Source organism: Ovis aries, chromosome 22 (genome assembly GCF_016772045.2).
Source record: "Ovis aries strain OAR_USU_Benz2616 breed Rambouillet chromosome 22, ARS-UI_Ramb_v3.0, whole genome shotgun sequence".
In the NCBI taxonomy this organism is placed as follows: domain Eukaryota; kingdom Metazoa; phylum Chordata; class Mammalia; order Artiodactyla; family Bovidae; genus Ovis; species Ovis aries.
The window spans coordinates 24,403,111-24,419,583 of NC_056075.1; the positions used below are offsets into that span (position 1 = coordinate 24,403,111).

The following is a 16,473-nucleotide window of genomic DNA, read 5'->3' on the forward strand; positions in this document are numbered from 1 at the left end:
TCTTAAATTGTCCCATTTAGGGGATCTTTTAAAGTGGACTCCTGTTGATAGTAGCCTTTAATAATTTCCTCATTGTCTTGTATGAAAATCTTCCCTGGTGGCTCAGATGGTAAAGCATCTGCCTACAATGCGTGAGATGCGGGTTCAATCCCTGGGTCTGGAAGATCTCCTGGAGAAGGAAATGGCAACCCACGCCAGTATTCTTGTCTGGAAAAACCCATGGATGGAGGAGCCTGATAGGCTATATAGTCCATGGGGTCACAAAGGGTTGGACATGACTGAGTGACTTCACTTGTATGAAAGGATGTTTTAAGTATGTCTTTAAAAAAATAACAACTTTATTAAGATGTCTTTCACAATCCATACAATTCGGTTCTTTAAAGTCTGTAGTTCAATGGTTTTTTAAAGTTATATTCTCAGTTGTGCAACCAACACCACAATTTTAGAATATTTCAGCACTTCGAAAAAAAATCTGTTAGCAGTCATTTCCCATTTCTCCCCACACCTTCCAGAGGTCTTCCTGCCTCCACCCCAAGGCAACCGCTAATTAACTTTGTCTCTATGGGTTTGCCTCTTCTGGACATTTCCTACAAATAGAATCACTCAACATGTGGCCCAGAGTGTCTGGCTTCTTTCACTTAGCGTGCTTTCCAGGTTCATCCATGTTGTAGAATGTACTAGTACTTTTTATTGTTGAATAATACATTTGGGTTATTTCCACTTTGGGGCCATTATGATTAACGCACTCTTATGACTAATGCTGGAGCACTCATTCTCAATCTCCCTCACCAACTACTATATGCACACATTCCCTCCCTCCTGGGCCTGTGACCATGTTCTCTTTGTGGCCACAACTCCCGAGGAACAGCCCCTCTCCCATGGCTACGGGTCTTACTGGGTCCTGGGAATAGTGCTCTTCCCTTGCCTCTTTAGCTCTAGCCATGATACTGGCTTCACGTTACCTCTAGTCTCTGGGAGTTTTGCCACTCTTTGCTGTTTCCCTTAACCCTGCCCATACCTCAGTTAGGAGTCCCTGCATCCCCCGCTCTTATATGTAACCCTTTCAGGGTATTTTTCCTGTTGGGACCCTGACAATACAGACACCATCCAGGAGCTTCCTTAACTCCTCTCATCTTTCTTGGTCGATACCCTTTGCTTTGGTGAGATTCATCTTCCATTAACTTGCAGAGAATGGGTGCTCAAAAATTTTTGAGACCTTGCATTTCTCAAAATATCATTACTCTCTTTTTATATTCAGTTAATAGTTTGGTCTGACATAGGAGCTGTTAGGAATAATTTTCCCTCAGAATTTAAAGGCTTCATTCTTCGTCTTCTTGTTTTTAAGTTATTGTATACTTCATTTACATTCTTACTGCTGAATCAAAGTAAGTCAGATTTTTCATCTGATTTTTTGGAGCATGTAGACTATTCGGTCATTCCACATATAGGATGAGCCCAACCCTTTACCAGTTGCTGGAAATATAAGGATGAACAAGAGAGACTCAGTCCCTACCTTCATGGAGCTTAGTCTTGGGAACATTAAAAAGTAACTCAATAAATTAAAATTCAGTTGTATTAAGTGATAGAAAGTAAAAGAACAGAGTATATAACAGGAAGATCTAACCTAGTTGGGACCTGACAGATGGGTAAATATAGTGCAGGAAGCAAAGAGGTTGGAAGAGAGTATTATTGGCAGAGTTGGGAGCAAGGAAGTGTGAACCAGGTGGCAGAGGGCGGAGCATGGCAAGTGAGGGGGAGGGTGGCACAGATGAGGCTGGAACAGGATGCAGGGCCAGCAAGTACAGGGCCTTCCTGCCAGACAGGGTGTTGCTCTTTATCCTGAGAAGAGTGAAAGGCCTTGGAGGCTCCTTAAAAGAATGTCATATAAGTGAAGCTTTTATTTACCTGGTTGACAACCATCTCTGCCTTCACTCTCCTGTCAAAGAGTCTTTTCAAATGTTCGTCAAAATTCTGTGTGCTTTCTTGAATAGAATTTTGAAGTTTCTTCATTTCTGCTTCTAAAGACTAAAAGGAAATCAGCACCAAAGTTAAGATGCAGGAACATCAGATGTTCCTAGGGAGTGATTGTTTACATTTTGCCAAAAGGAAGGGGCAGGTGGAGGGCAGGCCTTGTGAAGTATTCTGGGCTTCCCCTTCAGCCACAGATGTTACTCCTGGGTCTGTTATATTGTCTCTCTACTTTTATATATGTTTGACATTTTCCATAATACAAAGGTTTGTTTGTTTGTTTGTTTTTACAAACCTTCAAAGGAATCTTTTTTCTTTTGTAAATATAAGAGATGTATACAACATGTAAGACTACAGCATGCATCTATGGAAAAATCCAGTAGAGAGGGGCAAACTTATGCTGCAGGGAAATGGAGCAGATGGCTGGAGCAACAGCATTAAACAGATGGATGGGACGGGACCCAGTGCATGGAGTGGAACATGAGGTATGGGTGGCTAACAAGGCCATTTTACCCGAGAAAGGCAAGAAGGATCTATGGATTCAAGGTGGATGGGTGGTAGATGTGGTGGGAGAAGGGTAAGGAAAAGCTCTTCTAGTTGCTCCTCTTCTCTGAGCAAAACTAAGGGGAGAGTTGAGGGTCAGGTGTGACAAGTCTGAGGACAGAGGAGAACACACAGCATGGTCCTCTAGGATCTTGCCACTTAAAGTGTAGACTACCGACCAGCAGCAGCAGCTGAACCATGTGGTTACTCAATAGAAATGTAGAATCTCAGGGGCCTTCTCTATCCTCAGAATGAAAGAATCTGAATCTGCATTTTAAAAAAGATCCACCAGGTTAAACTAGGGGGAAACTGAAACCTGGGGGGAGGGGGGATAGCATCGTTGAGCAGCTTTAAGAACCCAATAAGGACTAATGTCATCAGAGTGAAACCATGGAGCATTTTTTCTTTTCTTTTTTTAAATGATCTCACAGTGATTTAATTTTTAAATTTTTTTTAATACTATGAGTGTGAACTATTATTTTTATTCTTTAAAAATAGCTAACATGGGGTCATTTCCTGAGTTTGGGGGCAATGCTAAGAAAACTACAGGTATTGCCTTCTTGCATCCCCACAACAGTACAGAAAGAAGGTTCCAGAATGCCCATTTTACAGATGAGGAGACTGAGGTTTTCAGAGATAATAACATTTCCATGAGCCACATTGGACTCAAACTGTCCAACTCCAAAAGCAAAACATATAGTCACTTTATTATATTTCTTCACCCACTGCATGGTGTGAATGCAGAGAAAGTTGAGTGCTGGTTTAATCAAGGCTGACTTTTTACCAGGTGAGCGTGGTCAAGGGGCAGGGGGTGAAGGTGTAGGCAAGAGAGTATTTTACTGTGCAAGACCATGAAGTAAATGCCACCACTTTAGGCATCTGAATTCTGTTAACTTCTTGACATCTTTACTGCACTCAGAACTACTCATTTTGGATAAAACGCAAGGGCACTGTTAGAGGATGCAGTGAATAAAAACAGGGACAAGTTAACAATAGGTTCAAAGGAGTTGTTCATAAAATACAGCCTCTATAAAGCTGACAAACTGTCCTGCCTTGAATGATGGTATGATTTTACTTTCTTCACAGAAGGATAAATATTAACTTGGTTGTATACCATCAACTTTTACATCTCTATTATAATGGTAAGCAATTCCCATGTTGGAATGTTTCTTTATGATGGAAGGAGAAAAGTAGGAGTCCTGCATTTCAGAAATCTCAAATTAGAATTCTGTTGATTGCGTCATTCTTCTTTCACGTCTTTTCCTTGAAATTGAGAGCAAATACAGCAACAGCATGCAGCTTAAATTGATGGAGGCAAGAGACAGCAGTACCTTGAACATACTGTCATAGGTGTTCATTAAACATCTGAAGAATGAATGAAGGACCAAATGAATTGTAATGATGTAACATGGGAAATCAATAAGAACTTTCAATTTTGCTGTGTGTTCTTATTGTTTAAAATTGTTCTAAGTCTTTAAATTTATCTGCACTCACTTCCTCAAATTCTCTTGAAAATTTAAGCTGAAATAACATCCTGAGGTTACTAAAGGCACTTGAGAAAATGCCTTTTGAAATGCCATTTAAAAAGATACTGAAACAAAACCCTTGGTAAGGTAGGCCATATTCTCTGCTCTTCTGACCTTTCTATACTTATCTCTTTCTTCATTTAACTCCTTGACTTTTTTCTCATACTCTTTGAAGAGTTTCCTTTCCTCTTCAGACCACAAAGCATCAGGTTTTACCATGAACTGAGGCTGAGGAATCACCTGAAGAAATAAAGAAAAGCATCTAGGTTAAATATAAATGTAGCAATAGAGTAAAACTGAGTTACTGATACAGTTTTTAAAAAGAGCCCCTTAAAAGGGTATAGTTCTTCACATTGGCAAGACAATGACCTAACACTTTGACCAAAGGATATTAAAAAATGTTACAACTGTTTTTCTGTGACTTAAGCCAGGGTGAATAGTTTGGGATGAACCCTGATTCTGAGCTGACAAGTTCAGACATGCAAGTTGATATCCTCATAGCTAGAACTATGTCAGAGCTCCAGGATACCTATGTCAGGTATCAAAGGGCATACTCCTCGGTGTATCTGGAGAATTACAGGTGAAGTTTTATCCCTGCTTTCTGTAGAGACCAAAACCACTGTAGTTGCTTTTTTAGTTGTTCATTTGTTGGCTTTTTTTCAGGTTGGAGGACAAGCCTGTGGTTTCAAACTTATTTGCCTGATACATGTTTATAAGCTACTGAGTGAAGTCAAAGTGTTAGTCACTCCGTCATGTCCATCTCTATGCTGCCCCATGGACTACAGCCCACCAGGCTCCTCTGTCCATAGAATTCTCCAGGCAAGATTACTGAAGTGGGTTGCCATTCCCTTCTCCAGGGGATCTTCCTGACTTAGGAATCGAACTCAGGTATCCTGCATTGCAGGCAGATTCTTTACTGTCTGAGCCACCGGGGAAGCCCTTATGAGGCACTGGGGGTGGTATATTTATTGCTGTAGAATTTCTAAAATTTAGGTTCACATAGGAAAAAATGGTCATGGTTAAGTAGCTTGCTCCATCCCATTCCACCTTCCATAAGGATGGCCAGGAATCTCACCATTCTCAAAATGTCTTCCTTCTTGACTTCCAGAACTCCTCCCATCATGTCCATGAGGGCTCGGCGTCTTGAGTCAGGGCCCTTGGGAAAGAGCCAGGGTCAGAGAGGGTCACTGAGACAGAGACCACTCCAGTGGCACCAGGGACAGCCCCACCCCAATATTAGACTGACTGTATTTAGGATTGGGGAGGGCGGGCAGTGGCATGCATGGAGGGGACAAGAGGCCACTGAGATTCCAGTGACCTCTGACCACGACAAATGCCTAATGTCTGTCTCTGCTGAAGTACAAGTACAGGACTATTCAGCCAAGCTAGGAACAAGCATGCCTAAAAGGAAAAAGGGTCTTAGGCACCACCAGAGGAAAACTGCATACCCGTGTCAGAAGCAATCGCTCCATTTCACGGGTCACAAGCAAGTCTGCTTTGGCTTTTTGCCACGGTTTAATATGTCTTTGAGCTGAAATCTGAAAGAGAAAATGTAGTTTCCTGCTGTTATTCTTACAAAACCCAAACTTTCCTTCTACACACTGGGAGGGGGTTAGACGTAATTAGGGGGATAGAGGGAATACCCAGGTTTTGCTACCAATTTCCTATTTTGGAATGAAGATGAGATCCAAAATGAGAGAGTTAGAAAAATAGATGATTACTTTCAACAGGGACTGTTAGTGTTACTATTACCTCTAAGCAACACTTTTATCTTTTGCCCTGAAGTAATCAAGATCGTTTCATGTGAGCAACGGTATTCTCTTTGAATCACTCCTTATAAATGAAATATGATTATATTTGAAATGTTCTCTTTAAGTATTTCATTGTAACTGTCTCAGTGCCAAACAGATTTTAAGAAGGCTGTCCAGTGAGCCCCTTCCTCTGGAACCCATACTGTTGTAATGGCTACATAACTAATGGAGCTCCATCAGTCTCATTCCCATGATGTGACCCAACCTCTACGGCTATAGGTGCTGGGCCCAAGTTGGCCCAAGGAGCCCCTTTCCAGGCAAATCTGGACCTATGACTAAGAGATTATAGTTTGGACCAGATGCTCCCTAGAATATAGGAGATATAACACAGAAACTACTAGAGGCTGCTGAAATGCAGACAGAAGTGAATCAAAAGATGAGGAAAGGGCACTTCTGGTCTCCTCACAAGGCTCTGGTATGTGGTTCCTGCTTCTTTCTAGGCTTGGCGTCCAAATCTTCTCTGGACTCCATGGGATTCATAAAAGAAATCCTCATTATTTCTGGGGCTATGTTAGCTGGTTTTGTTACTTGCAACCAAGATTTTTACCTTATACAGTTGCTTCTAGCAGCAAAAAGAAGAAGAATAAATAAGAGCCTGGAAAATGTCGTGAGAAAGAAGGCGAGAGATGATACACAGAGAATCATACCTCACTACCTTCCACAATAAGGGTTCTCTCTGGCTTTTCACAGTCCTCAAATTCTGGTTGCCAGACTGATTCTTCCAACTCCAGATCTAAAATAATTTCTTTAATCCTTACATTTTTTTCCTTCACACGTGCAATTTCAATCTCTTTTTGTTTATATGCAGCATCAAACTCACTATTGAAAGCTGTTTTTACCTTGTAAATAATATCCTGAAATATCAATGTTATAAACACATCCTGTATTATACCCTTACTGGCAACATGGGTCCACATTTTTACTTTTTCTCCAAAATCATTTTACAAATTATACACAAGTTAATCTAAAATACTGTTTGCATTAAGTCATTTCTTGGTTCAGTAATCTATAGTGGCATCTGACCATGAGCAGGATTAAGGCAACAGCATAATTGTTACACCACAGTGTATATCCAGAAATGTACACTGTAATTCAGTGTGCAGGTATATTAACAAATGCTGAAGTGGATAATGGATACGTGGAGGCTCTTTGGACTATTTTATCTACTTTTGTGTATGCTTTTTTTTAATCCATCATAAGAACATTTGAAAAGCAACATTCAGTATTTGGGCTTCCCTGGTGGCTCAGATGGTAAAGAATCTGCCTTCAATGCAGGAAACCGGGGTTTGATCTCTGGGTCAGGAAGATCAACTGGAGATGGGAATAGCTACCCACTTCAGTATTCTTGCCTGGAGAATTCCATGGACAGAGGAGCCTGGTGGGCTACGGTCCATGGGGTTGCAAAGAGCCAGACACGATTGAGCGACTAACACTTTCATTCAGTATTTAAGTTGGAAAATGTCTTTTTTTTGGAATCATGTTTGGGTAGATGAGGTGAAGAGAAGATGCACTGTAGAGGTTGTTTGGAGAAGCTCCCATAGAAGCACAACCATGTACAATATTCTTCCTCTGTACAGACAGGTCATTTTTAACTAGAAAGGGAGCCCAATCTAGCTAGTTGGATCAGCCAATTACTAAGGTATCTCTGGTTTGGCAACTGCTTTGCCCCTAGCTCTACTAATGAGTAGAATGATGGGTCAAACTAAAAGTAGACTTTATTTTATCATCAGAGTTCAATCTACATATCTATTCTACTGAAGATGAAACCATTAAAGCAGGGTGGAAAATGGTCTTAACAGCTGGCACCAGAATTTCTCCTAGCTTGAAAATACTTTCTGTAGGGAAAAGGTTTTAATAAAGCGGCAGGAAGGTGGGACACTGAGGGCATAAGTCAGCAGAAGCTAAGCAACCAAAGAGATAACTAAACAGTTCTCAGAATAAATATGTAGGAATTTCAGGTATTGGAGGAGATGAAGAAGAGAAAAAGATAGGAAGAGACAGCAGAATAACGTAGTAGGAAGTTAGAACTCAAATTGCAGACAGGGCTGAAAGATTTTCAAGAACAGGGATGACCAAACATTAAATATCAAACCATCTGCATTGGTGCAATCTCAAGTTACTGGGTTTTCAAAAACCTTCAGTTGGCTTGTATAGGTGGTGTGTTCTGAAGCTGACTTGTTGGGTTGAAAGCAAGGAGGAGCTTAGAGCCTGAAGGACACCATACCTTATCACTGAGCCCCAGAACTTATAGAAATCTTAGAAAGGAAATTGTATTTCCCCAGGTTAAGAAGATAGATAAGCAATCACATCTTGATCTTACAAGGAGTTCCTAACTGACATCTGGGTTACCTAGAAGGTGGCATTCAAGGATTTCTTTTATCTTTGAGCTTCCCAAAGACCTTTGTAGAAAGATGGTTTGTGATGTTAGCCAGTGGAGGGTGCTCTTTACAAAACCTGGTATCAAAGAACCCACTCCACATTGATGAAAACAACTCTTGTCCATAAGCTCTGTTTAAAGAAAATGGAGCTGGCCATCTGCATGTTTCTCTGTGTACTTTAAAGACATCATTGGATTGGCATTAGATTTCAGTTTGAGCCTTTGCAGGACACTTCACGGAAAGTTTGAGATTTTCAAAGATAAAGAAAAAATTCACCCACTTTCAGCAATATAATTTGGTTGATTTTCTCCTCTCTGGAATGAAGTTCCAATTGGCTTGACAATAAAGAGGTATGTACCCTAAAATCAGTACTCAGACTGCCAAGCATGTAATTGGGCAAGCTGGTATCTTTCACTGTCCCGTCTTCTTCCTCTTCTTCATCTTCCTCTTCATGATGCTTTTTAACCATGGGGATTGCAGACTGAACCTCTACAATTTCTTTCCTCAGCTAAATATAGAAAAAGATGAGATGAGAGTTATGCAATAAGAAGAATTCTCTAAAGAAAGTTTGAGACAACCTAATTATTTCAACAAGGATTTTAAAATGTTAATTGTCTTGCCAGCAACTGAATTTAAAGTGATGGATAGTTCTTGAACCTGCTGAAGAGAAAGCTGCAGAAACTGATAAAGTGTGGATAAATCATGAAACTAAAAAATGTTCTTGATAGTGTATAATATTCATATTCTTCTGTCAGGATGACAGCTGCTTATAAATATTTTGAGTCTTTCTTGGTACTTAAGCATTAAAAAATATACCTTCTCTTCATGTTTTACAGGAACTTATTCCCATAGGACTGTTATGCGCAGGCAAGAAGAATTAAGCATGCCTTCAATTTATGTGTCAGAAAAAGAATGAATGCAAAGTTCGGGCCGAAATGAAACTATACCAATTGGACAGTATTTTTAAGTGGTTTGACAGAGATTGTTGGGAGGGAAATGCTAGGATTACTTTAGGAAAACCATAAATCCCAGCAAAACAGATTCTACTTCATACCTGGCCAACTATCTTAAAATATAATCCCCAGTGATAAGAGATGATAAAAATGAGTTACGAGTGGATGAAGAACTCATGACCAGAACAAGAACAAACTCCCAAATATAATTTTTAAAAGTATATCATCATATTTGAGGGATAGTCAAAGTTGTTAGGATATAGGTTCTAGGCTTACTATTTAGATATAAGCCTACAAATATAAACAATATATACCAATATAAACAAACATACAAATATATACAAATATAAACACAAACAATATCTAGACTTATCTTAAGTAGTATTCTGACTCAAATCTGTATGAAGGAAATACTGAAACAGAAAACATCATAAATAAACACACATATATATTTAAAATTGTACTTTAAGACACTCTGTTTCAATCTTCTTTTGCTGCACGACTCTCTTCAGTTCTTTCAGCTCTTCATCTGTGCGTTCTTTCATTGGGAAGTTCTCAACCACACAGGGGATGTGAAAGCACTTGGGGGTAAAAAAAGCAAAATGAAACAAATACATTGTCAGTACAATTATGTGTATCTGGGGCACTGTGGGAGATGTTTTCTCTGATTAAAACTAATTCATAGGCTACCATCATGCATGAGCAAAATGGCTGATGGAAGTTTTTTAAAAAGAACAATGCATGCCATCAGTATTGGTGTAAACTTTGTAAGAAAATACTGTACTTTTGTGAAAGATCTATTTCTAGAGCAATGCTTCTCAACCAGAAGTGATTTTGCCTGCCCCTGTCCCCATCTTCTTCAGGCCCCCAGGGATGTTTGGCAAAGTCTGGAGACAGTTTTGACTGTCACTAATAGGCGTGGTGGATACTACTGGGGCCTAGTAGACAGAGCCTAGGAATGTTGCAAAAATCCTCCAATCCATAGGACAGCACCCATAACAAAGAATTATCCAGCCCCAAATGTGCTGTTCTCAAGAAATCCTGTTTTAGAGCAATACTCAAGCTCATAGATGTAGGGTGACCAATACTTCATGACCTAAACAGATGGCATATTTGAAAGTGAAAAAGGTGCCGTTAATAGCTACTCCAGGATCACAGGCATAAATTGGGACTTTCGGTTACCCTAGACAAAGAGGGAAACTGCATAGGGAGGAATCTTAATAAAAAGGCACAAAAACAGCCCTTTAGAAAATGTGAAGCTAGATACAGGTAGAAATGTGAACATTATTAGATCTAGTTTTCAATCTGTGTGGAATGTGAGTGAGGTGGCTTTTTTGGAATAGACAGATATTGAGACTTGGATGCAGGTGGTGTCATAGAGGAAAGAAAGAGGTGTAAGACAAATCTTGAGAGATGCTGGTTTACAAGCACATGGGGACCGAGCAGAGAGGGAAAAATAAGACCCAGAGAAAGTGACACATGGAGGTGGAATTCAGCACAGGAAGGGGCAAGGCATGGTTTGCTTTCCTATATATGGACTTTCCTGCACTTTTTCTTTTTTTAATTTAATTTTTTAATATAAATTTATTTATTTTAATTGGAGGTTAATTACTTTACAATATTGTATTGGTTTTGCCATACATCAACATGAATCCGCCACAGGCATACACGTGTTCCCCATTCTGAACCCCCCTTCCTCCTCCCTCCCTGTACCCTCCCTCTGGGTCATCCCAGTGCACCAGCCCCAAGCATCCTGTATCATGCATCGAACCTGGACTGGTGATTCATTTCATATATGATATTACACATGTTTCAATGCCATTCTCCCAAATCATCCCACCCTCTCCCTCTCCCACAGAGTCCAAAAGACTGTTTTATACATCTGTGTCTCTTTTGCTGTCTCGCATACAGGGTTATCGTTACCATCTTTCTAAATTCCATATATATGCGTTAGTATACTGTATTGGTGTTTTTCTTTCTGGCTTGCTTCACTCTGTATAATAGGCTCCAGTTTCATCCACCTCATTAGAACTGATTCAAATGTATTCTTTTGAATGGCTGAGTAATCCTCCATTGTGTATATGTACTATAGCTTTCTTATCCATTCATCTGCTGATGGACATCTAGGTTGCTTCCATGTCCTGGCTGCACTTTTTCTTTTTAAAATTTTCTGCCATGAGACTTTCAGTGAAAATTTTCATTGGCTAAGATGTACTTGAAGTTATATCTGTTACCTTAAGAGCTCGGCCTTTCACAGCCATTGAATTCCAGCATTCTTCTTTGATGATTTCAGCCAAATATCTCTTGGCTAGGTTTTGCATCTCAACATCCTTTCTTATCTTAAAGAACACAGAAGGGAAAAATAATGTTGAAAATGTGGCCTCAAAGAAAATAGCTTGACTGTATAAATTCCTTAACCAGATGCACTTGGAGGGGGTATTCCCCTATCTTTGAGAACCTAAGGTTTAGTCTACAGCCTTAGGATTTCCTTCCTTGAGGACCAGGGTGTCAGCATGAACACCACTCAGGGCAGGCAGGTCCTACACAGGAGCCAAGGCAAGTGTACGGACCGTTGCACAGCTGCCACACACACTTCACAGAGCTGGCTGGCTGGTGCAAGGCGGTGAAGCAAACCCACCGTGCCAAGTGTTCTTGTTTTATTAGAAAAGTTTGAAATAGCTAAAAATGTTGGCTTAATTCTTGTCAATGTACATCTGAAGTGCCAGTTTGTGACCTCTCCCTTGGGGTCTTTACTGTACTAAATTCTTCTTTTTTTTACATCTACCATGAAATGAATGTTCTACTACTCCTGGGGATGTACTTTTTCCCATTTAGAAACATATGTTACCTCAGTTAGTTTTTATCTCCTTAACTGATTCTATTACCTAATATTTAAGTGATGAAGTATTCTTTTTTCAATAAAATTTACCAAGAGCTAGCCTGAAAGTGACACCCAACAATCTTTAGTTGTTAGGGTCCTCTTCAGAATCTGTTTTCAAAAATTTTTTTTTTACTGAAGTGTAGTTGATTTACAATGTTGTACAGACCTTTTTTTTTTTTTAATTTCACTTTGTCAGAAGAATTATTAGAAAACTAGCTGAGAATAGTATCTCTCAGATTCATTCATTTACTCATTCATTTATTTTCATTTTATTCATTGTCTGAACAAATATCATGTTTAATTTGCATTTTGTTTATTTTGTCCATTGAGTTAATGGCTAAAACAGTTTAAAATTACATTTTCTTAAATAAACAGCTCTTTTGGCATATCAGTTGTCAGAATCTGACTGATTTCTAGGGCCCTTCAGGCTTTCCCTTTACTACTTCTGAGGCTACTTGATCAACCCTTTCAGAAAAATATTAATACTGTGGGACAGTATTACTATTACACATTAATTAATATTAATTAAATGTCCAGGTGGTCATTATTGGGCTTTAGTCTCTTCCTTATTGGTGGGATCCTGGCCAGAGCTGGCTAGTAGCGTGGTTTCTTTAGGACAGGGATCCCTTGCTCTCCCCAGGGACAAATATTCTGCTCCTAGGTGGATTTATGGTGCCATCTGCTAACAGCATTCTGTCCTGGACTGTCGGGTTCTACTATCACATCCAGTGTAGGGCTGATATCTCCTCAAAAGCCCAGAGTTCAGGAAAAATAAATAACATGAGGGAAATGAGCATGTGAAGAGCTTATCTGTGTACCAAAGTCTGAGTCAGAGGATCAAGGAAGCTCCTCAAGGGAGGCACAGGAATTTGATAAGAAACAAGGAGTGGGGCCTCTGGGGCAGAGGCATGGGTTGGAGTTGAGTGAGCACAGTGGCGGCATCAGTGATCGGGCGTCCAGAGGGGCAGGTTCATGGGGCTGAGCGGTCAGACGTGAGCTTAAAGAAAGAAGCAATGAGAGGATGAGGACGGGAGCAGGCATCTAAGCCAACTCATTTTAGGGTGGTCAAGATGAACGGCCTGGGAGAAGCTGGTGGTATCCCAGGCCTGAGCGAAGCCAGGGCCAAGGAGGATGAGCCAGAAGCACAGAGGGCAAGACCAGGACTGCTTCCTGGCTCTGCCTCAAGTTGTATTCTCTTAACCAAGTGAATACAGTGACTTAACCAAGTGACTGAGGCTCTATGACTTAGTTTCCTTAAGTGAGGAAAACAATAACCTACCTTTTTGGGTTGCTACAACAATCAAATAACATTCAAAAAGGCCCTAGATTGATTCCTATCTGTTGTAAAAAGAAAAGGGGATACATTGCTAGTCTTCTCCAACCACTTTCACAATGGCTATCGTGTAGATGGTGCTCAAAGATTAGAAGAATCAGCGAGTACAGCGAGAATGATTTCAGCTCGAATTAAGAAAGGGCTTACTAAACAAAAAATGTTTGAAGTTGGTTTCAGGTGGCTGAGGAGACTTTCAAAAATGTTCAAATATATGGCAGAAGATGGTTGGCATAATGTCATGGTGAAGAGACAACAGGTGTCTGGCTGGACTAGATGCTCCTCTTCCCCATAACTTCTCTGACTCCTTCCATTTATATGCACTAAGTTTGCTTTATTCACGTTATGGTAGAAAAGTTTTACTTTATTTGCATTATTCTGGAAAAGTTCTCCTTCCCATTTTCTTTTTACTTTCTTTATTAAATCTTTATGGTGCTTAAATAAAGGTTTTCGTTACCTTTTCCACTTCTTGCTCATTTTCATTATGCAGCCTCTCCAGTTCTTCAAGATCCAGGCCAAATTCTTGTTGCTCTAATTTTGCAATATCATCTGCTGCTTCATTTTCTTCCATCATGTCAAGAACCTGAATTTTCAAGTAGGAAAGGTTGGAGATGAGTAAACAATTAAACTTTAAAGAGACGTTTCCTTGAGTCTCTTCAGACAGCAACCAATAAAACATAGATATTCTGTTTATCTAAATGTAACTGGCAAGCAAAGAATTAGGTTAGAGGTTAATTCATAAAAGCTTACTTATCTAAAAACAACAAAAATATGTAATGATATTAAGAAATTACAGATATTTAGGTATGCTAATGGTATTCTTCTTAAGTATTTTCAGAGTTCTTATCTTGTAGATACATACACTTAAATAATTAAAGGTGAAATGATATGAAATCCAGGATAGTTTTCAAAAAAAAATGTCCTGGAGATATTGTATATGTGCATGGTGAGAGGGGCATGGGAGAGGATGGTGTATATGCATGCTCAGTCACTCAGTCACGTCCAACTCTGTGCAACCCCATCACTCCTCTGTCCATGGGATTCTCCAGGGAAGAATACTGGAGTGGGCCGCCATTCCCTTCTCCAGAGGATCTTCCTGAGTCAGGGATCAAACCCAAGTCTCCTGCGTCTCCAGCACTGGCAGGCGAGCTCTTTACCACTGAGCCGCCAGGGAAGCCCTAGTGGACGGGTATAGGAAACACTATTGGTGATCAGATTAGATTATTATTCCCTCTATTTATACACATATTTGAATATTTCTATAATAAAAATATCTTTAGAAGTTTATAGCTTCAAAAGATTCAGAGACAAAGGACACATCAGTTCAGTTCAGTTCAGTTCAGTCGCTCAGTCGTGTCCAACTCTTTGCGACCCCATGAATCGCAGCACACCAGGCCTCCCTGTCCATCACCAACTCCCGGACTTCACTCAGACTCACGTCCATCGAGTCAGTGATGCCATCCAGCCATCTCATCCTCTGTCGTTCCCTTCTCCTCCTGCCCTCAATCTTTCCCAGCATCAGGGTCTTTTCAAATGAGTCAGCTCTTCTCATCAGCTGGCCAAAGTACTGGAGTTTCATCTTCAACATCAGTCCTTCCAATGAACACCCAGGACTGATCTCCTTTAGGATGGACTGGTTGGATCTCCTTACAGTTCAAGGGATTCTCAAGAGTCTTCTCCAACAACACAGTTCAAAAGCATCAATTCTGTGGCGCTCAGCTTTCTTTATAGTCCAACTCTCACATCCATATATGACCACTGGAAAAACCATAGCCTTGACTAGACAGACCTTTGTTAGCAAAGTAATGTCTCTGCCTTTGAATATGCTGTCTAGGTTGGTCATAACTTTCCTTCCAAGGGGTAAGTGTCTTTTAATTTCATGGCTGCAGTCAACATCTGCAGTGATTCTGGAGCCCAGAAAAATAAAGTCTGACACTGTTTCCACTGTTTCCCCATCTATTTCCCATAAAGTAATCGGACCGGATGCCATGATCTTAGTTTTCTGAATGTTGAGCTTTAAGCCAACTTTTTCACTCTCCTCTTTCACTTTCATCAAGAGGTTCTTTAGTTCTTCTTCGCTTTCTGCCATAAACTTGGTGTCATCTGCATATTCGAAGTTATTGATATTTCTCCTGGCAATCTTGATTCCAGCTTGTGCTTCCTCCAGCCTAGCATTTCTCATGATGTACTCTGCATATAAGTTAAATAAGCAGGGTGACAATAGCCAGCCTTGACGTACTCTTTTTCCTATTTGGAACCAGTCCGTTGTTCCATGTCCAGTTCTAACTGTTGCTTCCTGACCTGCATACAGGTTTCTCAAGAGGCACGTCAGGTGGTCTCGTATGCCCATCTCTTTCAAATTTTCCACAGTTTCTTGTGATCCACACAGTCAAAGGCTTTGGCATAGTCAATAAAGCAGAAATAGATGTTTTTCTGGAACTCTCTTGCTTTTTCCATGATCCAGTGGATGTTGGCAATTTGATCTCTGGTTCCTCTGCCTTTTCGAAAACCAGCTTGAACATCTGGAAGTTCACGGTTCATGTATTGCTGAAGCTTGGCTTGGAGAATTTTAAGCATCACTTTACTAGCATGTGAGATGAGTGCAATTGTGCGGTAGTTTGAGCATTCTTTTGCATTGCCTTTCTTTGGAATTGGAATGAAAACTGACCTTTCCCAGTCCTGTGGCCACTGCTGAGCTTTCCAAATTTGCTGGCATGTTGAGTGCAGCACTTTCACATCATCGTCTTTCAGGATTTGAAATAGCTCAACTGGAATTCCATCACCTCCACTAGCTTTGTTCATAGTGATGCTTCCTAAGGCCCACTTGACTTCACATTCCAGGATGTCTGGCTCTAGGTGAGTGATCACACCATTGTGATTATCTGGGTCATGAAGATCTTTTTTGTACAGTTCTTCTATGTATTCTTAACACCTCTTCTTAATATCTTCTGCTTCTGTTAGGTCCATACCATTTCTGTCCTTTATTAAGACCATCTTTGCATGAAATGTTCCCTTGGTATCTCTAATTTTCTTGAAAAGATCTCTAGTCTTTCCCATTCTATTGTTTTCCTTTATTTCTTTGC

General features: G+C 40.2%; 1 protein-coding gene across 3 annotated transcripts in view; it reads right to left on the reverse strand.

Moving 5' to 3' along the window:
• Window positions 1–16,473, reverse strand: part of CFAP43 (cilia and flagella associated protein 43) — a 114,834-nt gene that overhangs the window by 32,154 nt on the left and 66,207 nt on the right. For all 3 annotated transcript variants that reach the window (XM_012102884.5, XM_060405176.1, XM_027960224.3), the window contains exons 20-28: window positions 13,848–13,973; window positions 11,414–11,518; window positions 9,644–9,760; window positions 8,507–8,734; window positions 6,496–6,702; window positions 5,486–5,575; window positions 5,113–5,193; window positions 4,152–4,277; window positions 1,906–2,025 (exon numbers count right to left, since the gene is read on the reverse strand). In XM_012102884.5, coding sequence (XP_011958274.1) covers window positions 1,906–2,025; window positions 4,152–4,277; window positions 5,113–5,193; window positions 5,486–5,575; window positions 6,496–6,702; window positions 8,507–8,734; window positions 9,644–9,760; window positions 11,414–11,518; window positions 13,848–13,973 — 1,200 coding nt within the window. The remainder of the gene's footprint in view (window positions 1–1,905; window positions 2,026–4,151; window positions 4,278–5,112; window positions 5,194–5,485; window positions 5,576–6,495; window positions 6,703–8,506; window positions 8,735–9,643; window positions 9,761–11,413; window positions 11,519–13,847; window positions 13,974–16,473) is intronic.